This window comes from Suricata suricatta, chromosome 8 (genome assembly GCF_006229205.1).
Source record: "Suricata suricatta isolate VVHF042 chromosome 8, meerkat_22Aug2017_6uvM2_HiC, whole genome shotgun sequence".
Taxonomy (NCBI): Eukaryota; Metazoa; Chordata; class Mammalia; order Carnivora; family Herpestidae; genus Suricata; species Suricata suricatta.
In genome coordinates this window covers 31,437,903-31,463,952 of record NC_043707.1, presented here as the reverse complement: position 1 = coordinate 31,463,952, position 26,050 = coordinate 31,437,903, and the positions used below count along the sequence as shown (strand labels likewise).

At 50.9% G+C, this 26,050-nt stretch overlaps 2 protein-coding genes across 6 annotated transcripts; one reads left to right on the top strand and one right to left on the bottom strand.

Moving 5' to 3' along the window:
• The first annotated feature begins 15,766 nt into the window (after positions 1-15,766).
• Positions 15,767-18,424, top strand: COPS6 (COP9 signalosome subunit 6). Of its 2 annotated transcripts, none has more exons than XM_029948534.1 (10): positions 15,767-15,902; positions 16,127-16,249; positions 16,455-16,586; positions 16,900-16,988; positions 17,082-17,144; positions 17,451-17,498; positions 17,574-17,688; positions 17,781-17,873; positions 17,954-18,054; positions 18,160-18,424. In XM_029948534.1, exons 1-10 carry the CDS (start codon positions 15,767-15,769, stop codon positions 18,298-18,300), a joined length of 1,041 nt encoding a protein of 346 aa, XP_029804394.1. In that variant the 3' UTR covers positions 18,301-18,424. The 2 variants fall into 2 exon arrangements, with proteins under 2 accessions (XP_029804394.1, XP_029804393.1); XM_029948533.1 differs by having other exon boundaries at positions 16,124-16,249.
• Positions 18,425-19,066: 642 nt separating this feature from the next.
• On the bottom strand, positions 19,067-25,926 carry MCM7 (minichromosome maintenance complex component 7). Of its 4 annotated transcripts, XM_029948522.1 has the most exons (16): positions 24,931-25,228; positions 24,773-24,836; positions 24,553-24,632; positions 24,110-24,274; positions 23,840-23,964; positions 23,583-23,763; positions 23,153-23,290; positions 22,710-22,859; positions 22,407-22,521; positions 22,187-22,318; positions 21,900-21,983; positions 21,247-21,640; positions 21,039-21,122; positions 20,477-20,645; positions 19,621-19,730; positions 19,067-19,455 (listed from the first exon to the last, which is right to left on the bottom strand). In XM_029948522.1, the coding sequence occupies exons 4-16, from the start codon at positions 24,242-24,244 to the stop codon at positions 19,254-19,256; spliced, it is 2,019 nt and encodes a 672-aa protein (XP_029804382.1). In that variant the 5' UTR covers positions 24,245-24,274; positions 24,553-24,632; positions 24,773-24,836; positions 24,931-25,228; the 3' UTR covers positions 19,067-19,253. The 4 variants fall into 4 exon arrangements, with proteins under 4 accessions (XP_029804382.1, XP_029804381.1, XP_029804384.1 ...); XM_029948521.1 differs by lacking the exons at positions 24,773-24,836; positions 24,931-25,228 and adding an exon at positions 25,800-25,926; XM_029948524.1 differs by lacking the exon at positions 24,773-24,836.
• Positions 25,927-26,050: the final 124 nt, after the last annotated feature.

Below are 26,050 nucleotides of genomic sequence, written 5' to 3'. Positions count from 1 at the left end.
GCGTGGTTCCCACACTGAACGGGGCTCCGGTCCCCTGGGATACAGGAAGCCTGCATGGATAAAACAAGACAGAATGAGACGCCAGGAGAGGTGCAGTGACCGTGAGTGCTCATCTTACCGCTGGCCTCTGTGCCAGTGTGTGAGGTCTTCACAGCAATCATAGGCGCTGCTAGTCTAGTCATACCCCTATTTTGCAGATGAGAAAACCGAGGCCTAGAGCGGTTAAGTGATTTGCCTGCTGCTACAGAGCTAATAAGTAGTGGAGCAGGGATTCGGACGCAGGCAGCCTGGTTCCAGAGCTTGGGCTCTCAAGTGCACTGCTGCACTTGCTCTACAAATGAAATGGGGCATTCAAAGAACGTTAGCTTGTGTTCTGCCTGGGGAAATGTGAGGCACAGAGCCGTGCAAAAGGCTTCATCAAGGAAATGGCATTAAAGCTAAATTAAGAATGCGGATAGGTGAAACAGAGAGAACCTTTCCTTTTCCCTCAAGACTCCATCTTCTTCCTTTAGAGTTCCTCTGCGTGGTGCAAGGTTGTGGGCAGGTAGGAATCGTTAGGACAAAACTGTTGGGCCAGAAACAGGAAATACCACCACCACCCCTCCCTGCGCTCCTGTGTGCTTCATCACAGTGCAGACACCAGCAAGAAAAGTGCCGGTGAAAAAGAAAGTTTAGGTTGTCTCTTCTGTAGGAAGAAGCTGATGCACCATCAGAATCATAAACAGATAAATAGTAACAAACAGCCAAAAAAAAGAAAATGCCTTTCAAGCTACTTACATCACCTGTCTTGAAAATATGATTTGTTAAAAATTTTTATTTATTTATTTTTGAGAGAGAGAGAGAGGCAGAGAGAGATAGAGACCCAGAATTCAAAGCAGGCTCCAGGCTCTGAGGTGTCAGCACAGACACAGATGCAGGGCTTGAACTCACAAACTGTGAGATCATGACCTGAACCGAAGTTGGACTCTTAACCGACTGAGCTACGCAGGTGCCCCTGAAAATATAATTTCTTAATAATACTTATCTGCTCTAGTTACACCACAGAAAAACCTTACCGCAGCAGCTACACGTGATTCTTCAAGTCTCACACCTGTTCGGGAACCGTCTGGTGCCCATCATGGATTTCCATCGCTTACCCCATGACCCGGCATTAAAAGCCAGTGACCTTGCCATCCTTCCATCCTTCCCACACAGCATCTTCTCTCTTGAGCGTGCCACTTGCTCTCCAGCATCCTGCCTTTGCTGGCGCTGTCCTCTCTGTTTGCAATGCCCTTTCCCTCCTTCCCTGATTGCTAAAATCCAGGTATGTTAATATGGAGGGAAAGCATTCTAAGTGGGAGAACAGCCACTGCACTGGCTCCTCGGAGAGGAGTGTGCGTGTCCCATTCCAGGAACAGTGAGGGCATTGCAGTCTAGGAAGGGTTGCTGTCTAAAAGCCAGATCATCAGATGTGAGGGGGTTTTCTCGTACAGAATCCTTGATCCTTAGTCCAGTTGAAATTCTTTTTTTTTAATTTTTTTTTCACACTTTATTTATTTTTGAGAGACAGAGCATGAACAGGGGAGGGGCAGAGAGAGAAAGAGACACAGAATCTGAAGCAGGCTCCAGGCTCTGAGCTAGAGATCAGCACAGAGCCTGATGCAGGGCTCGAACCCACGAACTGTGAGATCATGACCTGAGTCGAAGTCGGATACTCAACCGACTGAGCCACCCAGGTGCCCCAGTCCAGTTGAAATTCTGATAGAAAATTTCGCTGCCCTTAATACACACAAAGGTAACCGCTAGTGTGGGTCTTTTCATGTCAAACTACGTCTGAGCCCCACACGCAGCCTCTTCCAAGAAGTGGCTCATGTAGACACCCAGGGTGTTCCGCAGCGTGAATTCTCACCTGCTCCATCAACGCTGGCCCTTTGGCAAAACTCTGCCTACCTTATGTTCCTGAGGTAATTGTTTGCTTGCTTGGATTTCTTTGTGTGCATGTGTTTTAAAATAACAACTGTATTATCATTCATACAGCGTACAATTCACCCATGTGAAGTGCACAATTCAGTGGCTTTTAGTATTCAGAGCTGTGCAGCATCACCCTAATCAACTTGAGAACGTTTCCATCACCCCAAAAAGAGACCCCATAGTACCCTTTGGCAGTCTCCCCCACACCCCTCAAGTGCCTCGGTCACTAGCAACTTCCAGTATACTGTCTCTTTGGACTTGCCTCTTTTGGACGCATCATGTCAGCGGACCTGTCATCACACGATATATGGCCTTTTGTGTCTGGCTCCTTCCGCAGAGCGTGGTGGCGCCAGGCCTCGCGCGTGTGCTGCAGCTGAGCGGCCTTCCAGTGTCCGCATGTTCCACAGTGTGTTTCTTGTTTCCTCCGTGGGTGGGCATTTGGGTTGTTTCCACTTTGGGGCTATTAGGAATACGTTGCTGTGAACATCGTGTACAAGTTTTTATGTGGACATATGTCTTCATTTCTCTTGGAATATATATACTCAGGATAGGGATTTCTGGGTCAAATGCTTTATTTAATCTTTCGAGGGAATGCCAGACTGTCTTCCCAAGTGGCTGCCCCATTGTGCATTCTCACCAGCTGTATATAGGCTTCTGATTTCTCTGTCTCCTCAACCACACGTGTTAGGATCCTTTTTCTTATGGCTGTTCTCCTGGGTGTGACGTGGCCTCGTTGCTGTTGTGATTTGCATTTCTGACAGCCAGTGATGGCGAGCATCCTTCCGTGTCCTTGTTGTCCATGTGAATGTAGATCTTTTTTTGGGAAAATGTTCCAACCCTTTGCCCATCTTTTAATTGGCTGTCTTTTTATTATTGAATTGTATGATATATTCTAGATGTAAAACTGATCATTTATGCCTGATTTATAAAAATTTTCTACCATTACGTAGGCTTTTCTTTCACTTTCTTTTAATGTTTATTATTTTTTAGGAGAGAGAGAACACAAGTCCGGGAGGGGAAGAGAAAGAGAGGGAGATACAGAATCCACAGTAGGCTCCAGGCTCCAAGCTGTCAGCACAGAGCCAAATGCAGAGCTGAATGCAGGGCCCGAACCCACAAACTGTGAGATCACGACCTGAGCCGAGGTCTGATGCTCACCCACTGAGCCACCCAGGCGCCCCTCTCCTTTCACTTTCTTGATGGTGTCCTTTGAAGCACAAACATTTTTAATTTTTGTGATGTTTCATTTACCTATTTTTCTTTTGGTTCCTTGTGCTTTTGGTGTCTGTATTAGTCAGGGATCTCCAGGAAGAAATAATGGGGTATACATAGAGATAGAAGAGGGTATTTATGATGAGGACTGGCTCATGCAATCATGGAGGCCCAGCGATGCCATGATATTCTCCTCTAGAAGCTGGAGAACCAGGAAAGCTGGTGGCATAATTCAGTCCCAAATGGCTGAGAACCCTGGATGGCCTCTAGTGTAATTCCTGGAGTCTGAAGGCCTGAGAAGCGAAGACAGCCCTGACGTTGGAGGGCAGAGGATGGATGAGAGGGAGAGGGAGAGAGTGAGGGAGCGAGAAGGAGAATTTACCCATTCTCTACTTTTTTGTTCTGTTGGGGCCTCAACAGATGGATGGGGCCTGCCCACATTAGTGAGAACGGGTCTTCCTTAACTCAGTCTACCTGTCTGACTGTTAATCCCTCACAGACACACCCAGAAATAATGTCTTACCAGCTCTCTGGGCATCGCTTCACTCAGTCACATTGCCACATCTTGGTGCCATATCCTTTGCCACTGGAAATGTAAAATGGTACAGCCACCCTGGAAAAGTTTGGGAATTTCTTATAAAGTTAAACACACATAGGGCGCCTGGGTGGCTCAGTTGGCTAAGCATCTGACTTTGGCTCAGGTCATGATCTCACAATTCATGGGTTTGAGCCCCACATCAGGCTCTTTGCTGACAGCTCAGAGCCTGGAGCCTGCTTCAGATTCTGTGCCTTCCTCTCTCTCTGTCCCTCCTCTGCTCCTGCTCTCAGTTTCTCTCTCAGTCTCTCAAAAATAAATAAATATTTAAAAACATTTTTTAAAGTTTCAGACACACATGCAATTGTAGAGAAATGACTTATGTTCACACAAACATTTGTACACTGATGTTTTAATGGCCTTATTCATTATCTCCAAAACTGGACCCAAGTCAAAGGTGGGGGTAAAGAATGGATCACTAAGTTACCAAGTTGCAGTACTTGGAATCGCATACTGGAATACTCTAAAATGGAATATAGTAAAATGGAATGAGCTGTTGACGCTCGCCAACAGCTTGGATGAATCTAAAAAGCATTATGCTGAGTGAAAGAAGACAGTCTCAAAAAGTTGCGTGTCGGGGCGCCTGGGTGGTTCAGTTGGTTAAGCATCTGGCTTCAGCTCAGGTCATGATCTCAGCTGGTGAGTTTGAGCCCTGCGTCGGGCTCTGTGCTGACAGCTCAGAGCCTGGAGCCTGCTTCATATTCTGTGTCTCATTCTCTCTGCCACTTATGCTCTGTCTCTGTCCCTCAAAAGTAAATAAATGTAAAAAAATTTTTTTTAAAGTTGCATGCTGCATCACCCCATTCATATGACATTCTTGAAAAGACAAAACTGTAATGATAAAGAACAGGTCAGTGGTGGCCCATGGGTTCGAAGTGGAGGAAGAATGTGTCCTAAAGGGCTGGCAAGAGGGAATCTTTTTTTTTTTTTTGTAAGTTTATTTCATTATTTATTTTGAGACAGAGAGTGCAAGTGGGGGAGGGGCAGAGAGAGAGGAAGAGAGAGAGAATCCCAAGCAGGATCCCCACAGTCAGTACAGATCCCGAGGCAGGGCTCCAACCCACGAACTATGAGATCATGACCTGAGCCAAAGTCGGACGCTTAACTCACTGAGTCACCCAAGCACCACCCCCATACATTTCTTTCTTTTTCTTAAATTTTAAAAAATGTTTTATTTATTTTTGAGAGAGAGAGAGAGAGAAACAGTGTGAGCAGGGGAGGGTCATAGAGAGAGGGAGACACAGAATCTGAAGATAGGCTCCAGGCTCTGAGCTAGCTGTTAGCACAGAGCCTGACGTTGGGCTTGAACCCACGAACTGTGAGATCATGACCTGAGCTGAAGCCGGACACTTAACCGACTGAGCCACCCAGGTGTCCCAGCCTGTGATTGAGAGCTGCATGCTCTACTGACTGAGTCAACCAGGTGCCCCAGATGATCTTTCTTCTTGTGGGGTGTTGACATCTCTGTCAGCTTTCTTATGATTGTAGGCTTTTTTTCCAGTGGGGGGCTTTCTGGGGATAAATGTTGTTCTGCTAGAACACAACCTGGGGGAAGGGGATACCTTCTCTCTCGTGGAATTTTGCCACTGTTTCTAAGTAGCTCATAGATTTAGATTACTCATCAAATCTTCCATTTATATCTGCTGCTTCATGACCACCTCCTTCTGGAGTACTCAGCTTATTTTTGGTTGTCAATTTTTGGTCCAAGGTAAGAAATAGAAAAAAGGAAAATGTCATTAGTCTCTGTGGTAGAGAAAAGAAACATTCTATTACAAGTGTGAAATGAGTTACATGACCCTGAGGTAAAGGCACAGGCAGCCTGAGTGTTGGAGGCAGACGCAGCCTCAGTGAGGATTCTGGCTGCACCGCTGAACTGCTGGGAGGCACTGAGTCTGTTTCCTCGTGTCAAACAGGGATGTAAGCTGCCTCTGAGTTCACAGATTCTTCTGGGGACAGAGTGTATGTGAAAGCCTTAAGTTACCATGTTTATTCAGTAAACAATAGCTCATATAATCTTTAAGAAGCACGTGCTAGGGGCATCTGGGTGGCTCATTCAGTTAAGCATCTGACTCTTAGTTTTGGCTCAGGTCATGATCTCACAGTTCATGAGACTGAGCCCCGCATTGGGCTCGGAGCTGACAGCACAGAGGCTGCTTGGGACTCTCTCTCTCGCTTTTCCTCTTCCCCATGCACACGCTCGCTCCCTCCCTCGCTCTCTCTTTCAAAATAAATAAATAAACTTAAAAAAAACCCCAAAAGTATGTGCTAAATACATTCTCCTGACTGGTCAGCATGGGTTTCTGGCAGTGCCAAGAGGAGGAGGAGAGTGTAAGAATCCTGTTTCACTTCCATGTTGTTGATGCTTCAATCCTCTGCTAACTGCATCTCCCCTCTGAAGATATGTCCCCTACGGTCACTATCTGCCTTACCCCTTCCGCCATGTTCCGGCCCCAGCAACCCCTGTTTTGTCACTACCCATAGTCTCTGGGTGACAGAGGGGTGCTGTCAGCACGTCGGAAGCAGTAACCCATTTGGATTAGTGGAGATGGGCCCGATTTAATAGATGAGGAAAAAGACTTGCAGAATAAATGTCATCTCCTACCTCTAATGAAATGTGCCTCAAAAATAGATCTCGCCATTGGGGCACCTGGGTGGCTCAGTCGGTTGAGTGTCTGACTCTTGATCTTAGCTCAGGTCTTGATTTCAGGGTCGTGAGTTTAGGACCAATGTTGGGCTCCATGCTGGGCATGAGGCCTACTTTGAATGAATGAATGAATGAATGAATGAATGAATGAATGAATGAATGAATAATCTTGCCATTATTCAAGACATACTACTGTAGTAGATTGTACAATGGCCACCCAAAGGTGTCAAGTCCTAATCCCTGAAACTTGTGTTATTTTATTTGGAAAAAGAATCGAATTAAGTTCAGGAATTTGGGATGAGATCAGCCTTTTATTTCTATGGGGAAACAGAACTCAGAGCTCTTCTGCTTGATCCAGTTGAGGTGTCACTCCTATATCACATTAACCAGGAAGATATTCATAGAAGAAACCAAGGCCTGGAGGGTTGTTGACCTTGTTGGTTCAGGAGGAAAATCCCCTTAATTAAGGTAATTGCAGAGAATAGAGGGAGCTCAGCCGGATCAAAGGTCTCCAGCAACCAGACCTCCCTCACGTGTCTATATTTTCACTCTAATAACAGAAATCATAGACTTAAAAAGAACTCTCCCTCTTTTGGAATAGGTATTATAAATTCTTTACTGGGAAGGGGGTCCAGTAAAGATGGACGATATGCTTGAGGCTAACATTCTGGTTGGCAGGGGGACAGCGCTGCTGAAATGTGAGGGAGGAAAAAGTTTCCATCACAGTCGGCCCTTTGCTGTGCAAAATACGGCTCTGGAGTCCGCTCTTTGTACTTGAATATCTTTTGCTGGATTGCACAGAGCATATAAGTAGCTCTTGTACTTCACATTTATAAATGCTTCTTCAGACAAATCAATTTAATCCACTAACTTTTGCAGAAAATTTGGTTAATTTCCAGTGAGTTGCTTTCTGAAGGAGAACAAAGCCTGAGTTGTGTTCTTAGAGGCCCAGTTCTCAAATAAGGGTCTTTTGCACATGCTGCCAGTGCTGTGCTGGCCCAGCCATGATGCAAACCGTGGTGCCATGGGCCACTCAACCACCACTGAAACGGACTCCAAAGAAAAGATGAGAGGGGCGCCTGGGTGGCTCAGTCAGTTAAGCGTCTGACTTCAGCTCAGGTCATGATCTCATGGTTCATGGGTTTGAGCCCCACATTGGGCTCTGTGCTGACAGCTTAGAGCCTGGAGCCTGCTTTGGAGTCTATGTCTTCCTCTCTCTCTGCCCCTCCCTGCCTTGGGCTTTGTCTCTCTCTCTCTCTCTCTCTCTCTCTCTCTCTCTCTCTCTCTCTCTCTCTCTCACAAACTAACTAAATAAACATTTAAAAATCTTCAAAAGGGGCACCTGGGTGGCTCAGTCAGTTGGGTGTCCAACTTTGGCTCAGGTCATGATCTCACAGATTGTGGGTTCAAGTCCCACCTTGGGCTCTGTGCTGACAGCTCAGAGCCTGGAACCCGTTTCTTTTTTCTTTTTTTTTTTCTCTTTCTTTCTTTAATTCTTTCTTCCTTTCTTTCTTTCTTTCTTTCTTTCTTTCTTTCTTTCTTTCTTTCTTTCTTTCTTTCTTTCTTTCTCTCTTCCTTCCTTCCTTCTTTCCTCCCTCCCTCCCTCTCTCTCTCTCTTTCTTTCTTTCCTTCATAGTTTATTGTCAAGTTGGTTTCCATATATCACCCAGTGCTCATCCCAACAAGTGCCCTCCACCATCACCCTGCTTCCCCACCCCCATCAGCCCTCAGTTTGTTCTCAGTATTCAAGAGTCTCTCATGATTTGCCTCCCTCCCTCTCCCCAGCTATTTTTCCCCTTCCCCTCCCCCATGGTCCTCTATTAAGTTTCCCCTTTCATTTATAAGTGAAAACTTATGGTATCTGTCCTTCTCTGCCTGACTTATTTCGCTTAACATAACACTGTCAAGTTTCATTCACTTTGCTACGAATGGCCAGATTTCATTCTTTCTCTTTGCTATGTAGTATTCCATTTTATAGATAAACCACATCTTCTTGATTCATTCATCAGTTGATGGATATTAGGCTCTTTTCATGATTTGGCTATTGTAGAAAGTGCTGCTATGAACATTGGGGTGCATGTGCTCCTATGCATCAGCATTTCTGTGTCTTTGGGTAAACCCCTAGCAGTGCTATTGCTGGGTCATAGGGGAGTTCTAATGTTAACTTGTTGAGGAGCCTCCACACTGTTTTCCAGAGGGGCTGTAGCCTAGACCCTGTTTCGAATTCTGGGTCTCCCTCTCTCTTTCTGTCTCTCTCTCAAAAATAAACAAAAAAAAATTTTTTTTATTAAAAAAAAAGATGAAAACTTTTCTTGGATCAGGCCATGTGTGATACTGTCATATAATATTGATTGACATTCCCCCCAAAACTTTAAACGAAATATTGTTTAACTCAATTCTTCTATTTTTAAATTGGGAAAAGCCATGATTTAATCTAAAAACTGTACTTTGGTTTCTGCAGTTTTCCCCAATTTTATTAGAGGTATGTTCATTCAATAGCATGTTGTTGCATTTCACCCTGTGGTCCATGACACGTGTGCCACCCCTGTGCCCAGCACCCCGCCCTCACTGCCAGCCACTCTGGGCTGTAGCAGGAACCAGGTGGTGCAGCTGGGTGGTGAGCCCAGCCCAGATGACACTCAGGCCACTGGCAAAGGCGACTGTCCAGACCCCCCTGCCAGCCTCGCACAAAGGAGCCGCGTCTCTCACAGAGCCGCCCCTGACTGCCCCCTCTAAGTCCATATTAATGAATAACAAGTGGCCTTGTTGCTGGGCTGGGTTGGACAGGCCTCCTGAGTCAGTCACTTTTGGCAGTGTACCCTGTCAGCTGAAGGTCACAGAATCCCTGTCTCAGGGGCTGCCCCCCTTCCCCGCCCCTGTCCATTCCCGTGGCCCACAGCCGGCTAGTCCTGTGGGCAATTCCACATCATAAAGGCATTTCTCCACCCAAACCAGCACAACCGCGATCACACTTGCACGCACACACGTGCACACGCACACATACACTCCAATACTGCGTGCACACGCGCACACCCACACACACACGCACAGCTCAGTTCATTGTCTGGGAGGATGGGCTGAGAAAGGATAAGGTGTTCACTCTGCATTCTGTCTTGGAAGTGGCTAGAAGAGTGTAATCTGTAAAGAAACCATCGTTAACTTTCTAATTGATTAAGGTTCCATGGTGATACAAAGATAAATGGGTCCATGAGGCTCCACCCAGGAGTTACAGCCGGGAAAACAGAAGTGAACAGTGTTCGGGAGTTGCAGGAACTAGTAGACTGAGCTGATCCCAGTGCACTGAGAGGCAACTTACTCTCTCTTCTGATCCTCCGTGGCCCTGGTCCTGGGCATCTAATCGCTTGCCAGGTGCTCTTGCTTCTACCTCCACAAGATCTCCGTAGCAACCTCCTCCTCCCATTGCTGCCTCCTCTTCCCACAACCATGACGCCACTAGGCCCTCGGTGCCGAGCGTGTCTCTGCTCACCGCACCCGGTGCCAGGCGCCCAGGCCAGATCCCTCATGGGAAGCCTTTCCTCTGCAACCCTGAGCCTCACCATTGCCAGGTCTCCTGCTTCACCAAAAATCAAGGCTCTCTGGTCTAACTTATCTCAACCTCCTGACCTAGGAACCTAACCTAGAAGGCCTGCACATCCCCATTGCCTCCTTACCTGCAGTTGTGGAGGAGGAAGCTTACCCATAGTTCCTGAGGAGGAGCTTGTGGGAAACAGCCTTGACCGGACGGCATGCCTGGGGGGTGAGCAGCAGCAGCAGAAGGGCCGCAGCCAGAGGCCGCCACTGGGAGATGACCTGTGGGAGTCAGTGGGCCACTCCGTCCACCGAAAAGAAGCAGCGAGGCTCTGGGCTCCAGCCTGGCCGCATCCACACGCAAAGCCGCTCACAGGGGTGTGGCTGTTTCTCCAAAAGTGAACCCATTTGGACAAAACCCACATGAATTTTTGCCACAGCTGAAAATACTGTCTGTCAAGTGAGTTGACCTCACCTGCCAGCTCAGCCACAGCCCCCACATCCCAGTTGAGGCCCCCCTGCCTCGTGGCCATCACCGAGAACTGCTCCTGGATATGAGTCTATTTCCTCCCTCCCCCTGGCCTCAGAGAAGCCCCCTTACAGACAAGATGTGGCTGAGCCCCTGACGGTGCCTCCAGAGGGATCCTGCGGCCCTGTGTGCGCGTTTGTGAGTGAGCAGAGGGGGCTCGTGCTCAGACACACGGGAGAGAGCAGAGCCAGTTTGCTTAGACAGCAGCTGTGTCCCTTGCAGTCCCACGAGCCCCAGCACTGACTCGGGTCCTGCCTTTGGATTCTGCGATCTCTCTGTGCCCCACATCACCCTCCCTTCCCCACTGTTCACTGGACTCAGTCTGGAGAGGGTAGGTTATAAGCACTGATGAAACTCTGGTTTACAGCACTAATCACTCCCTGGACCAGGAACCTCCCACTACTGGCAGGAAGCACAGAACATGGTGACGCCGCAGAGCAGCTGTTGCCATGGGCATGTACATGGTAGAGCTGTGATCCTGATGAATGAGCACAGCAGTTCTGACTGGAAGGTGAGGATTAAGAGGCCCCCCATCTGGGGCACCTGGGTGGCTCAGTGGGTTAAGCATTCAACTTCAGCTCAGGTCATGATTTCATGGTTCATGAGTTTGAGCCCTGCATTGGGCTCTCTGCTGACAGCTCAGAGCCTGGAAGCTGCTTTTGATTCTGTGTCTTCCTCTCTCTCTGTCCCTCCCCTGCTTGTGCTGTTCTGTCTGTCTGTTTCTCACTTTCTCTCTCTCTCACACACTCACTCCCACTCTCTCTCCCGCTCTTTCAAAAATAAATAAAGAGGGCACCTGGGAGGCTCATTTGGTTGGGCCTCCAACTTCAGCTCAGGTCATGATCTCACATTGGTGGGTTCGAGCCCCACGTCGGGCTCTGTGCTGATAGCTTGGAGCCTGGAGACTACTTCAGATTTGTGTCTCCCTCTTTCTCTGTCCCTCCCTGCTCATGCTCTGTCTCTCTCTGTCTCAAAAATAAATAAAACATTAAAAATTTTTTAAATAAATAAAGATTTAAAAATTAAAAAAAAAAAAAGAGGCCTCCCTCATATTCCATGACTTGCAGAGACCATCCCTGTATGGTCTCAGGGCATTTGGTTTAAAGGTGAACAAGAACTATGCAATCATGTATCCATTTCCAATAACAACTAAAAACTAGCTGGCGTATCATCCTCATTCAGTGTGGGATCCAGGTGAGTCCCTAGTCACAATGATCATATCCATAGAGCTGTTGCAGAGAGACGTCCAGATGGCCTGTCTGTCCCTTTCCATAGCTTCAGCCTGCTCCTTCCTCTACGTGTCCAGGCTTCCTGAGTACTTAGAGGCATCTCTCAGGTCCTGCACTGGGATGTTGGACAGGAGGGGCCGGGTGGTGGGAAGAGACTGGCCTCATGGCCTGAGCACAAGGCTGGATTGGAGGTCCCTTGCTCTGGGCCTGGCCTTGGGACAAGCACAGCACCTTGCCCCCAGGACCCAGCTCTTACAGGTCAGCTGCCCTCCCCATGGGGTGTCACTCAGGAAAGGCCAGATGAGTTAAAGCTCTGTTTTACCCCCTACCATCCAGGGTGCTAGACAGCCCTGAAGCCGTAGAAATGTGGCAGCTTCCAGGTCAGGTGTCCTGCAGGACATGGTCGAATCTCTCCCAAAGGAAACACCAACTGCAGGAGCAATATTATCCCCAAAGCCATGCTTGGAGTGTGGTTGTGCAAGCTGGTAATCGGCTCCAGCAGCTACTTTGGGACCCAAGGTGCATGCCAATCCCCAGCAGGTCTCTGAGGGAAAGCAGCTCTCCTAAACTAAGCTTTTTCACAGAAAGCCAGGAGGTGCCACCCCTCCCCAGGAGGGTGGAGGCAGTACTGAATTGTGGCTGCTGACCCTAGAGGCTGAGGTCAAGGGAGCAAAAGAAGGCTGAGGGTTCAGCTTCCCCTGTTCTGCTTCCCCCAGACCCTGGCCTCTCAGTCTGAAGCATTAGTGTGGTCTCCTGCTGGTTGTCATTGTGGCCACTGGGAATGTGTCAGATTCCTTGGTCCTTGTTTCCGTAGGGAAAAGAGGAGTCTGAATTCAGTGGATGGGGTCTGGATAGGTTTGCAATTGGAGAAATATAGCTGCGGTGATCTTGCGTGGGGCCGATGTCTTTGCTGCTTCTACACCTACACACGTAAGTAGGAACTGATGGGTCATATGCTCACAATTTTCCAGTCGGTTAAGTGTTAGAGCGGATTTTCCCATTCAGGGACTGCCTTACGTAGACGGTCACAGTGGGACACGCAGATGGCGAAGCGAAAGAGAAAGGGAATTCACAGCTTTACTCAAAAAAAAAAAAACAGGGCCAGTGAGGCCATTTCTCAGTGCGACAGCGCCACCTGCGGGACACAGCCACCGGGCACACCTGCTCCCACAGAACTCCAGACTCCCGAGGCTTCCTAACTCTCCAGCCACATACCACCATTTTGGGGTGAATCAAGTTAAAGCTGATGATTAACAAGATGGAAGGAGCTGAAAATGTCTCATTAGTAAGACAGAGATGGGCATATTTAGGAGCACAGTTGGCCTGGTCTGAGGGGTTATACATGAAGAAATGGCACTACTGCTCTGGAAGCAAATATCTGAAACAAAGACATGGGCCAGTGGGGACTTCAGGTCTCAGAGTTCCCCCTAAATACCTGGGCTTGGTTCACTGAAGGCCCACCCAAGGGGAAATATGATGGGGTCCACTGGGTAGCTGCTGCTGCCCAGCTTCAGGGCCTGCTACACAAAACTGAAAGCTAATGTCACGGCTCTGCTCAGTGGGGAGAGCTCAAAACTATTCTCATCATGAATCTGGCCAGTGCTCTGCAGAGCTTTTACTGACTTGAGCTGTTAGCCAATAGCCTGGCTGCTTGAGTTGCCACTTGAAGATGACAGAGACAATTTAAAGGCGTGCCCTTTGGGGCAATGAATTTTGGAAACACACCTTGGCTCTGACAGCTGAATCACTCGTGTGCATGCCCATGGTTGGGACCTGGTCTCAAAGGCTGGCATTTTTAAGATGCTGATCAAGGGGTGCCTGTGTGGTTGTCAGTTGAGCATTTGATTCTTGGTTTCGGCTCAGGTCATGATTCCAGGGTCATGGGATCAAGCCCTGCATCCAGGTCCATGCTGAGTGTGGAGCCTGCTTGCAGTTCTCTCTCCCTCTACCCCTCCCCCCTTTCTTGTCCTTTCTCTCTCTCTCTCTAAAATAAATAAAGAATACCAAGAGAGAGAAAGAGAGAGACAGAGAGAGAAACACATATAAGATGCTGATCAAGCCTACACTGCCTAGAAGCTCCTTCCCACTCCTCCTAAATCAACTCCACCAAACCTTTGACACTTTCTAGAGGCTTTCTTGGGGCCATTGTCCCTGTTCCATTCTGATCCCTTGATTTAGGCCACATCATTATGGCCCTTGAAACTAAGCTGTGTCATGTTTTTAGACTTTGCGGACATTTGGTGCACCTTTTGCCCCCAAATCTACCCAACAATGGGCCAATAATCAAGGTGTTGGATGGACATTCCACACTCCCTATCATCCACAGCATCTGAGTGCCAAGGGCTGGAAGAGCCCCCTTCAGATCATCCCGACCTCCCTCGCCTCCTCCTGATCCGCAGACCCTAGTAAGGTGGTATCCTGGTCACAAAATGTGGCTGCCCCCTGAAAGTGTTCATCTCCTCTTGGTCAGCCATCTCTTGGGTAATGATCAGGATAAAAGGGAGCTTTCTAGACTTGTTTTGAAATTTGAAGATTCTGCCCTGACCATTCCTGGGTATGACAGTTCTTCCCCCAGCCCCCATGGCTACCCCAGGCCATCCTGGTTGGTAGACCCTTTGGATACAGCCCAGCCAAAAGGGAGCCTAGGGAAGTACAACTTAATTCTGGTTTAGCCACCTGGAATCTCTTCATGGACTGACGTAATTCTATACCGCAAAGACAATGACCATTCAACTGAGAACATTGCTTTCCAGCTTCCCCCACAGTGGCCCACATGTGCTATGGCAGACTGAACAGTAGTCGCCAAAGACAGCCAGGTCCTAAACCTTGGAATCTGTGAATGTTACTTTACAGGGAAAAAGAGATTTTGCAGATCTGATAAGTTAAAGATCTTCAGTGGGGAGATTATCAGGGCTTTAGGATTAAGTTAAGGATCTTCAGATAGGGAGATTATCCTGAGTTATCCGAGTGGGCACCACATATATTCCCAGGTGTCATTTGTAAGAGGGAAGGAGAGAGGGATTTTACTACAGAAGACGATGTGACATTGGGAACACAGGGACAAAGAATGATTAGAAGATATGTTAAAACACTGGACTTGAAGATGAAAAAAGTGGTAAATCAGAACTCATCTCCTGGTACTGCTGGTCATGGGCACTGGAGTGGGCTCTGCAGGGTCAAGACAGTGGTCTCCACCTGCTTTCTAAGAGCTTACATTTTGGATGTGATACACTTAAAGAGGCAGCCAGACAAATATTAGGGGCAGCAAGAGGGGGTGAATGCAGTGTACAGATCTTGCTTGAATGGAGGAGTGGGGAGAAGCCTGGAAAGGGCTAGGTTTGCCAGAGGTGAGTTTTGAAAGGCTGTTGGGAAGGGTTAGAAAATGCCGGTAATGGGGGCACCTGGTTGGCTCAGTTCCAAGAGAGCAGAACTCTTGGTATCAGGGTCTCTTGAGTTCAAGCTCTAGGTACAGTTCGGTGTAGAGATTCCTTACATAAATAAAACTTTTTTTTAAAAATTCAGGGAATGTTCCTAGCATGGTAGGTAATACAGTATGTGGAGGAGAAAAGATTGGACATGAAGATGAAGCCACTCACAAACAGGCTCCACCTCAAATTATTCATTTCGTTGGAAAAACCATTTTGGTGCCTGTGTCAGATACCGTGTTGGTCACAGGGGCTACAGTGAGAAATGCGACAGAGGTCCTTATGTGGCACTGGGTGGAGTAAGTGAAGGGAACTGACGTGAGAGCCAATGTGGCTGAAGCACGGGACCCAAGGGGCAAAGTAGAGGACAGCGCCATCTGGCAGGCAAGGGCCAGATCACGCAGGACCTTGCAGCTGTGGCTTGGATTTTATTGAGGGCAGTAACATGATCATTCATTCTGCAACAGCCTTACAAACTAGCACGTTTTATCCCAATTTTAGTGACAAGGACGATCAGGTTGGAAGGGGATAGGATTAGGTAATTTGTTCAAGATCAGCCACAGCTGCATGGAAGAGCTGGATCAGGGTCATTCAAAGTCCTGTCGGCTCGGTTTTTTCCGACTCCGAGGGCCGCCCGCCCCGCCCACAGAGACCATGCGCCCATTGAGCATGCGCCGCCGGCCTACGGAAGCCCGGAGGGAGGGGGCGGGGCCGAGGCTGGCGGGCGCGGGGAAAATGGCGGCGGCGAATGGGAGTGGAGGGAGCAGCGGGATGGAGGTGGATGCAGCAGGTAACGGGCCTCGCGGGGGTGGCCTTTGGTGACGACCCTCGAGGATCGACAAGGTCCCCCTGGACTCCATGGAGGAGTCAGGAAGCGGGACGGCGATACCGCTCCCGGGGCTAACTTGCGGGAGGGATGTATGGCTCCGGGTCTGCCGTCTCCCGCTCCCAGCTCTGGGGCAGAACGTGCGGCCCGGACTCTAATTTGCTCTCCTTTCCCTCTACCCTCAGTAGTCCCCAGCGTGATGGCCTCCGGTGTCACGGGGAGTGTCTCAGTCGCTCTTCATCCCCTCGTCATTCTCAACATTTCAGACCATTGGATCCGTATGCGCTCCCAGGAGGGGCGGCCTGTGCAGGGTGCGTCTTGGACGTAATTCTCCAACCTCCTTTCCTTGGTTACCTCCCTCAAATAGGGGTCTTTGCCCCTTCCCTTCCTGGGGCAGGTTCCCCCTCCCCCAAGTCACCGTGTCCCCAGCATCTAGTTTACACTGACCTCGACCCTCGGGCTGTAGGATTAGGACGGATTCCTAACCCTCACCTCTTACATGTCTTCCCTCCCCAGTGATTGGGGCTCTGATCGGGAAACAGGAGGGCCGAAATATCGAGGTGATGAACTCCTTTGAGCTGCTGTCCCACACCGTGGAGGAGAAGATTATCATTGACAAGGAGTATTACTACACCAAGGAGGAGCAGTGTGAGAGGGGAACAGACCCGGGGGAGAGCGAGTGGGGAAGAGAAGAGTGTGTTGGGAAGACCGAGCAGGCGACAAGAAGTTTGTATGTGTGGGGCCGAGGAGTGAGGAGAGTATCCGAAAAAGAACACATTTAGGTATTCCCCCAAAGAGAGTAAAGGATGAGAGAAGATAGAAGGGGTTAATTATTGTGAATTTCCTTGTGAATTGTGCCAGGATTTGAGCGGGGAGGGGAGAAGCTGAGGAGGAGTAAACCCTGAGCGTGCAGTCAGGGAAGGCGGTTTGAAGACACCCACTGTGCTCTGGTTCTTTGCAGTCAAACAGGTGTTCAAGGAGCTGGAGTTTCTGGGCTGGTACACCACCGGGGGGCCGCCCGACCCCTCTGACATCCACGTCCACAAGCAGGTAACACGCTCACACGCGTGTGCTGGGCCGGAGCATGAGGGTGAGGGCAAGAAAGACGGGAATCTGACCCTCGTGTCCACCGACCCCTTCCAGGTTTGTGAGATAATCGAGAGCCCGCTCTTTCTAAAATTGAACCCTATGACCAAGCACACAGACGTGAGTAACACTGACCCTGAGAGCCCACTGTGTCGTGCTTGCCTGTCAGTCACTGTGCCTATTTTTTTATCCTCCTCCCCTGTTCTCTGTATATCTCTGTTGGGTTAAGTCTTCACGTGGGGGTGAACTCTCCTGCTTACCAGCTGTGTGACTTTGGGCTAGTCGTTTAACCTCAGCTGCTTTTGCCCGCACCTGTAATCCTACATCAGTGGGTCCTTGGGAAGATGAGAAAATCTGTGGAAAAGCTCAGCCCGGCTTTTGGCATACAGGTGACATTCAGAGCTGCTCTCCGTTGCTTCCTTACAGCTTCCCGTCAGTGTTTTTGAGTCTGTCATCGATATAATCAACGGAGAGGTAATGCCCTGCCCGTTAACCCTCAGACCTGCTCCTGGCCTTTCCTGCTTCTGACTCTCCCTTTGCACCCCATAGGCCACAATGCTGTTTGCTGAGCTGACCTACACTCTGGCCACAGAGGAAGCCGAACGCATTGGTGTAGACCACGTGGCCCGAATGACAGCCACCGGCAGCGGGGAGAACTCCACTGGTAACAAAAGCTGGAGGGGCTCCTTCGGCAGTGGGGGTGTAAAGTACTGCCACGTGCTTGCTCAGCCTTGGCCTGTCCCCGCCTCCCTGCAGTGGCTGAACACCTGATAGCTCAACACAGTGCCATTAAGATGCTGCACAGCCGTGTCAAGCTCATCTTGGAGTATGTCAAGGCCTCTGAAGCGGGTAGGATGGGTGTTGCCACTTTTCCTCTCCCTCCTGGGGAAGTGACTGCATCCACATTAATGAGGTCTTTCTGTCTTTAGGGGAGGTCCCCTTTAATCACGAGATCCTGCGGGAGGCCTATGCTCTGTGTCACTGCCTCCCAGTGCTCAGCACAGACAAGTTCAAGACAGACTTTTACGATGTGAGTATAAAACCCAGGGTGAGGAGGTGGGACTGATGGCTATCACTTCTGCCCGCGGGACATGAACTCAGCTGTTCCCTGGGCAACTGTTTTTGTTCCTCCCAGCAATGCAACGACGTGGGGCTCATGGCCTACCTTGGCACCATCACCAAAACATGCAACACCATGAACCAGTTTGTGAACAAGTTCAACGTCCTCTATGATCGACAAGGAATCGGCAGGCGGATGCGGGGGCTCTTCTTCTGAGAGGGCACTTGAAGGGACGATACACAGGTTGGACAGTGGTCCCACAGGGGAGGGGTGTTACACTCCCTTTAGAGAAACCTCTGTCAATAATAAAAGGGGAGCAGCCCCTCAGCACCCCTTTGAATGGCTCTGTCCTCTCTGTTGGGCCCCACGCTGGTTTCTCAAGTTGGATCTTAAAAGGAGGCCCTTAGTTCCAGCTTTGCTTGGGCAGGACACCCTGCAGGATTGGGAGCTCGCTGCCACTTGGGTGACCCCGTGTCCAGTCAGGTGGAGCACATCTATACTGAGCCAAAGGCTGCCTGCTCCCACTTCAGCCATCTGTGTTCTCTTTAAGGTCTCTCTGGGACAGCAGTGCATACAGACCAACCCTATAAACTTGACCAATGACTGCTTCCCAAAGCTAAGTGAATTTAAGTCTTTTTCACAAAGGGAGAAGGGTATTGAGCACATTTCTAGGACAACGGGAAGGCTTTGACCCTGTGGACACTGTTAACTGCCCAGAGGAAGAGGTTTCTCACTTACTGCTAATGTTTACTGAGTCCTGACCACACAGATGTCTACACCTGACCGGCAGTACCTCAGCCCTAAGAGGCAGAGGTTCTGGTGCCTGTATTTCACCACACCGTTTCTCAGCCTTGGCCTGTCCCTGTCTATAACCTCCAGGACTTTAGTCAGGGAGCAGCAAGGAACATCAGTGTGGGCAGGGAGAGTGGGTGCTTTACACAGTAAATTCATGGAGTGAACAAGAAATCTAGAAAATTCTTAATACCTTGAACAGAATATAGCAACCTATACACACTTTATTAGCAAAAGAAATAAAACAAGTGCAGCTCAGGAGAAAAGAGCAAGTGTCTCCTTTCCCTGCAAAGGCATCATGAGACCTTTCCAGGAAGGGGTGGGTCAGCGAGCACACGGGACGAAGAATGGACCGCAGGGTCTCAAGCTGGTCAGAATCAAACAAAAGTGATCCGTGTCCGGGCAGTATTAACCTGCCAGACGTTCAACTCCTCGTACTCGTCTAGAGCGGCCTGGAACTGGGCAGGTGTGAAGCCACGGGAGATGCAGCGCTGTTCTGCTTCTGAAAACCGGACACTTCGGCCCTCTGAGACCAGCTCCCGGACAGTGGCAAATATCACATCTGCCGGTCTCTGGGTCCTGAAGGGAACAGCAGGATGCGTAAGGTCAGAGTGCAAACGACAGCCAGCCCGACGGGATCACAGGTCAGTGTTACAACTCTTGAGGCCAACATCACGTACGTGTGGATGCAGAAGCCGTAAAGTCAAGGGGACTCCTGACTTCATCTTTTCTTAAACCACTCACCTTGCTGTTTGCCCCTTGTCGCCCAGAAGTGAGTCCTTGGACATCTCCATTAGCCGTATGGCTTCATTCACATCTTCCTTCTCTACCACGTCTACCATCCGCAGCCGAGCCTGCAGAAAACGGGGGGAGAGATGGGAACGGGAGGGGATGGAACTCGGTCAGGGGACCCCCTCGCTCCAGCTTTCAGCAGGGCAGCCCACTAGGCACAAACAGAGCCCCCCCCACCCCAGTGTCCGCAGCGCGGGGCCGGCACTGTCAGACCGAGACAAGTGCAATGCGCGGGCAGCGTCCAGCAATTGCCCAAGTCTCCGCCTCTCAACGCTGGCCAGTCCCGGGTTCAGCTGTCCTGTGCGGAGACCAGACCCCGCTGAGCGCCCCTGGGCTCCTCACCACAACAGAGCAAGGGGAGCTCAGCCAAGAAGGCAGTGGCAGAGAGGTTGCGTCCCTGGGGCTCGGGAAGTGCTAGCTCAGCAGTAGGTCGGGTAATCACACTACCTGCACGAACAGCACTTTGGAGCCCCCAGGACTAAGGTCCAAGGTGTATGGACAGAAGTTCGGGTTTGTAGCAAGGATCCAGGACACAGGGAGTGAAGTGAACCCTGCCCGCCCTGCAGGGAAGCTGGAGGAGCGGGGAGAAGGCCTTTCCCTCCAGGGACGCCGTGTGTGCCCTGCTGGAGCAGCAAGTACCCACAGTGCGGTAGCATGCAGGATCGCTATCTGCACTGTCAGCACTTTAGCACCAGCAGGGCCTGAGTGGGAGGGAGGCGGCCATGGGAGAAACACGCTGCAAGGGGTGCCTGGCGAGTGGGGAGCGGGGAGCGGACCATCTGCCCGCAGAGCAGGACCCTGCACTCACCAGAGCAGTTGACAGCCGCAGGATTGCCAGCAGCGTCCGGGCAGAAGTGTAGGTGGCGTCCTTACTGGCCCAAGCTTCCCGCCTCATCTCTACGTACGCGGCTGTGATGTAGTCAGCCAGAGACTCTGGGACGGTGGGCTGCTTGTCCCGGCACATGGCTATGTAGCGCCTGCGGGAGAAGGTTCATGGGAGGGCGGCAGAGAGTTCGGCATTTAAGAAAATGTTTCGGGGTGGGAGCGGAGGGCAGTTTTAAGAAGGAAAAACAAATTAACTTGATCATTACTGATGGGTTTCTGCAAATGGCACATTCCAAATTATTTCTAATTTTCCAGAAAAAGGATCTTTATCATTGGTACGATAAATCCACTTATAAAAGACTGTAGTAAGTTCTGATGCCGGTTCTTCCAGTGAAGACAGGCCCGGGGTGCCTGGACCCCTGTTCACAGACCCCAGACACAGAACAAGGTGAGTGGCCGTGAAAAATGCCCCAGAACAAAAAGCTTCCCAGGAGACACGGAACCCAAGACACTGCCACGTATGGCAATGGGTCCAGCTCTCCTACCTCATCAGCTTCATGTCCAGAGGTTCAAACTGGGCTGGTGGCTGGCGGCTGTGCTGGTGCACATACGTGATGTGCTGGGCCAACCTGGGGAGAGGAGAGGCAGGTAGAAACCGTTCTCTTGGCAGGGCATCGGAGGAGTTTCCGATGTCTTCTCACTCCCTTCAGATCATTAGGGCAGAAGTGTCCTTGAATGTTGAGCTTCACTCACCGTAGGTCATTGTCTCGGTCAGGCCGGTCCTGGATCAGCCAGAGAAGGTCGAATCGGGAGAGCAGCGCAGCAGGAAGCTGTATGTTCTGCTCCAGGGTGCGCCGAGGGTTGTAGCGCCCATAGGCAGGGTTGGCGGCAGCCAGGATGGAACAACGGGCATTAAGTGTGGTCAGAATGCCGGCCTTGGCAATGGAGATGGTCTGCTGCTCCATAACTTCGTGGATGGCCGTGCGGTCGGCCTCAGCCATTTTGTCAAACTCGTCGATGCAGCACACCCCCTGGTCGGCCAGCACGAGGGCGCCGCCCTCCAAGGTCAGCTCTCCAGTCACAGAGTCTCTCAGCACAGCCGCCGTGAGCCCCACTCCCGAGGAGCCCCGGCCCGTCGTGTACTGGCCTAGGTGGCAGGATCACGAACAGGGGGAGAAAGAAAAAAAAGGAAAAAAAGCAGACATGCTGAAGAGGAAAACAAAGAAAGCAGCAGGAATAGGGCAGAGGCGAGGTCGCCACTGGAATTGCTCTGCCTACCCACCGGGGTCTGGCCTTCCAGAGGCGGCTGAAGATCTGTGTAGTCCCCGCACTGGAACCCCCCCCACTACCCCCACCCCCCACCCCTGAGGGGCAGCAGCATGTGGTCCCACTTGTCCAGTACTCACTGCGGGGTGCAAGGCGGTCGATGTAAGACAGGAGCTGAGACTTGGCTACGCCCGGATCCCCCATCAGGCAGATGTTGATGTTGCCTGGAAGGGAGGAAAGCCCCAGGTGAGCCTCTTCCAGTGCCCGCTGCCCAACGACACCTGGCATCACTTCCTTTCCTCCCTCCCTGCACCCATGAGGCCAGGACTCTTACTCTGTGACACAGAAGGCACGGATTTGATCCGTCACGGGACACTGGTTGGCATCCTTTCTCCCTTCCAGTCACCCTCCCTGCTTCCCAGCTTACCCCTGATCTTCATGCCACGAGGAGACTGATCGACCCCTCCCACCAGCAGGAGCAGCAGGGCCTTCTTCACATCTTCGTGCCCATAGATTTCCGGGGCGATGGAGGCGGCCAGCTTCTCGTAGAAATCCTCCTCTGCGTGGAAGTTTATATAAAGTGTCTGGGGGTGGGATGGGGGTGCCGGGAAGGAACCCCTGTTCCCAGGCTTCTTAAGGCCCCTCACCTGCAATTCGCCTCAGCTCCTCCCTGCTCAGCTCCCCAGCCGCAGACTCATCGTCCTCGCTCTTGCTCATCTTCACAACCCGATGGGCTTCCAAGTAAGTTTCCGAGAGGAGACCCTTGGGCAGGAGAATGACAGGGTACAGATGAAGGCCCTTGAACTTGCCTGTTCATGTGATTCCCTTAGGAGTTCTTGACAAAGCCCTCTGTGCTACTTTGCTGTTGACCGTTCTCTCCGCGGGGCAGTGAAGAGGAAGGGGAGGAGAAGAAGGAAACGTTTCTTCCTCCTTTCAAACCCATCTCTTACCTGTACTACCTGTCGGAACCCAGAGCGCAGGATCGGCAAGAAGATGCCAGTGACACTGACGTGGTCCCCGGGCTGGGCAATCCTCGTGTTCTCTCCTTCTACCAGCACCGTGATGCTCCGGGGGATGTTCCCCACAGGCACTTGGTCACTCTACATGGGAACAGGTGCACAGGTGAGGAGAAAGGGACATGAAGCTGATGAGGACCTCACGTTCTCTGCCCAGGCCTCCCACCCCCTGCCTCTCAGTCTCAGATGTGCTGACCGGAGAAGGAAGCCCAAAATGGTCTTTACCCCTTCTTAACCAGAAAGTTCCAGTCAAACCTCCCTCCTGTTCTAGGGAACTCCTATGTCTCAGCCTCTTTTGGTTTTTTTGCATTCTTTCACTCAAGTGACTGCAGAGTCTCCACCTCCCTTGGGCCCTGGGCCACATACCCCAAACTCACATGTTCCTGCATCTTCATTTCCTGGAATTTGATGAATTTGGAGCCACGTGTCTGCAGATATAGCCGTCCTCCTGAGCGGTTGGTCTGGCACTCCTGGCTGGGGCACATGATCAGGGGCATGAAAGTAGGGGACTGGATCTGGGATGGCAGAAGGGAAACACCAAAGGACACTAGTCACAAAAATCAAACTTTGTCTTCATGGCATGTACCACAAACTGCTCAGGATACCTTGACCTAACCCAAGTCAATAACCATAGGAACCAAGAACACAAGACAGATAAAGACCACCGTGTACCAGAAAGAATGAAAGATGAATACGTAATCGTGTCTTACAACCAATGCAATGACAGATTATCATCAACAGACAAAAGGAATTCCTGGGGAAACCACTAACAATTAAGTGTGTTCCTAGTGCTTTCTCCATACATACCGGCTGGTAGGTCTCTGCCCCACACTGGTCACAAGTATAAGTGGCCACCACCATTCTGGGTTTGACTTCAGAGACCCGAGTGACGATTCCACGCACAGTTACCAACTTCCCCACAGAGTCAGCCCGTACTTCCCTTATCACACGAGGCTTGTTACTGCTTGGGCCTTGAAAGTAGAGCTCACTAGGAGGAGAAAACAGTCATTTATCAAAGTCCCAGAGAACAAATCCCCACACCCTTCCACACGGAGACTGCTTACAATCTGCGCATGAGCTCGGGAGGGTACTGGTTCTGCGGGCTTCGGGCTGCCCCAGGGTCCCGGCTCCGCTGCTCCATCATCAGCCTGTGCTCAATGTACACATCCAGGACATCTTTATTTACCACCTAGAGACAGAATAAAACGAATGGCAGAATAAGGAAAGGACCAGAAAGGGCACCAGGCAGAAATTACTGCCCTATTTCTGCCACCTAAGAAAAACACTAGTATCCGAGAAGCTTCCTCCCTCTGCATTTCCCTGCAACCATTCACCTCTCTCTCCTTGTACTGAGGGAGCAGCTCTTGTATAGCATCAGCAAAGAGCCTTGCGTAGCGCCTGGCATTCTCACAAATGGAGTCCACCAACTCAGGGTCGTCCTCTGCTACATCATCTAGGTCTATGTACATTGCCACTTGTTCCCGATGAGCCAGTCGAACCTGGGGGAAGGAAGAGACAACAACAGACCCATGTTTACTATGCTCAGGAGCATCCACCACCCAAAGGGGAGAAAAAGACAAAACAACACTTACTTCTCCGCCTCCAAACTCCTAAAACATTTTAATTGTTATGTACGTAGGTTTAAATTCACTTTCCAGACATTACATAGGACTCCGACGCTAAAAGTGTCACATCTATACCTGATGAAACAAGCCAGGCCCCCCTCTTACAGCTCCTTAAACCACCACCCATTCCCTCCACTTCATTTTAAACTCACCAACTGGTTCCCATACTTGAACTGCTTCTTGCCAAATTCATCATCCTGGTAAAACTCTTGAAGGAACTTCTTGACCTTTTCTGTAAGAAATACATAAAATCACGAGAATCAGTCTTTCGGATACTTTGCCCCAACTCCCTTGATATGGATCTAAAGAATTAACTTTCTTTGCAAACAAACAAACAAACAAAACCAAAAACTAATCGGTTTACATGAGTACCTAAGTAAGCCTACTTAATTCTCCCGGTGTCGGACAGAACTCCTTTCAACAAGTCTGTCTCTACCTAAGGAAAGAGAAAGGGACCCTGGCAGTTAAGAGCCTTACCCAACAACCTCCCCCCAAGGGAATTCCAGTCTCTGCCTTAAAAATCTCAGTACCCTTTCCCAAAAGCTTCCCACACACTCGTATCTTCAGGTTCCCCGCTTTTCTTCCATGCGCACGATTCTCCCTTTCGGGCCCTTAAATCTCTCCACCAGGCCGGTCCTCCACCCCACCCCCTCTCCCGCCACTGCTTCCGCTCTTAGTAAACAAAGAAGCACATGGGCCCATATGCCGCCGCCTCACAGCACGGGATTCCTCCGCCCAGGGCGGGAGCCCGTCCGGCAATTGGCCGGCCTGTCCGCAGCCACTCCGTCCCATCCCACCACCTCCTCTCTCGGTCTCCCGCTAAACTCCCCAATTCCAGGCACGCCCACACCCTGAGCGGCTCTCTCCAAGACCGCCGCGCGGAAGGACACTGTTTACACACGACACTCCTTTCAGCGACATCGCGCAACTTCCGCCCGCCTTCACTTCCGCTCGGAGGTTGGCCTAAAATGGCCAATCGCGGCGCTCAGCGGTCCGGACCTGCCCGCCCCCGGGACCTCGGCGCGTTCCTGGTGAACGCGGGTACTCCGAACGCCTAAGGGCGCAGATGCAAGCGGGCCCCGGTGCCCGTCCCTGCGGCTTAAGGCCCTTGCACAGGGTCTCCTGAGGTCCCGGTCTCTCCTGGGCGCGACTCTCCGAGCCGGGCTGTCCGTCGCCCCCCCCACCAGGACCCCAACTCCTTCCCCAGACACGATAACCGGCTCTTTTCCGAACTCGGCGGCTCATGCGCCTCCCAGGCACCATCTGCCTTGGCCCCGCCGCTCCCGACCCTGCCTCTGGCCTTGCGCGCCAAACCGAGCCCCTCAGGACTCCAGCTCACAGCAACAGGTGTTGGCCGGCTTTGCACGTAGGACGCTCCTCCAAAGCTGCATATCCTTACCTTTCTCGAGCACGTAGTCCTTAACTGCCATCGCCCGTGGGGCAGCAGTTGGCAGGTTCAAAGCTCTCCTCACTCCCGGGACAGCAGAAAACGCTCGCCGCTACTGGGGACCAACCGAAATTGGCGCGAAACGTCGCCTCTCACGTGACCGGCGCCGCTGCGTGCGGGCCTATCAAAGAGGAGGCCCTTTGCTCCTCCCACCCGCCGCCGGCCCCAGCTTCGGCCAATCACCGAGCGAGCCAGGGCTGAAT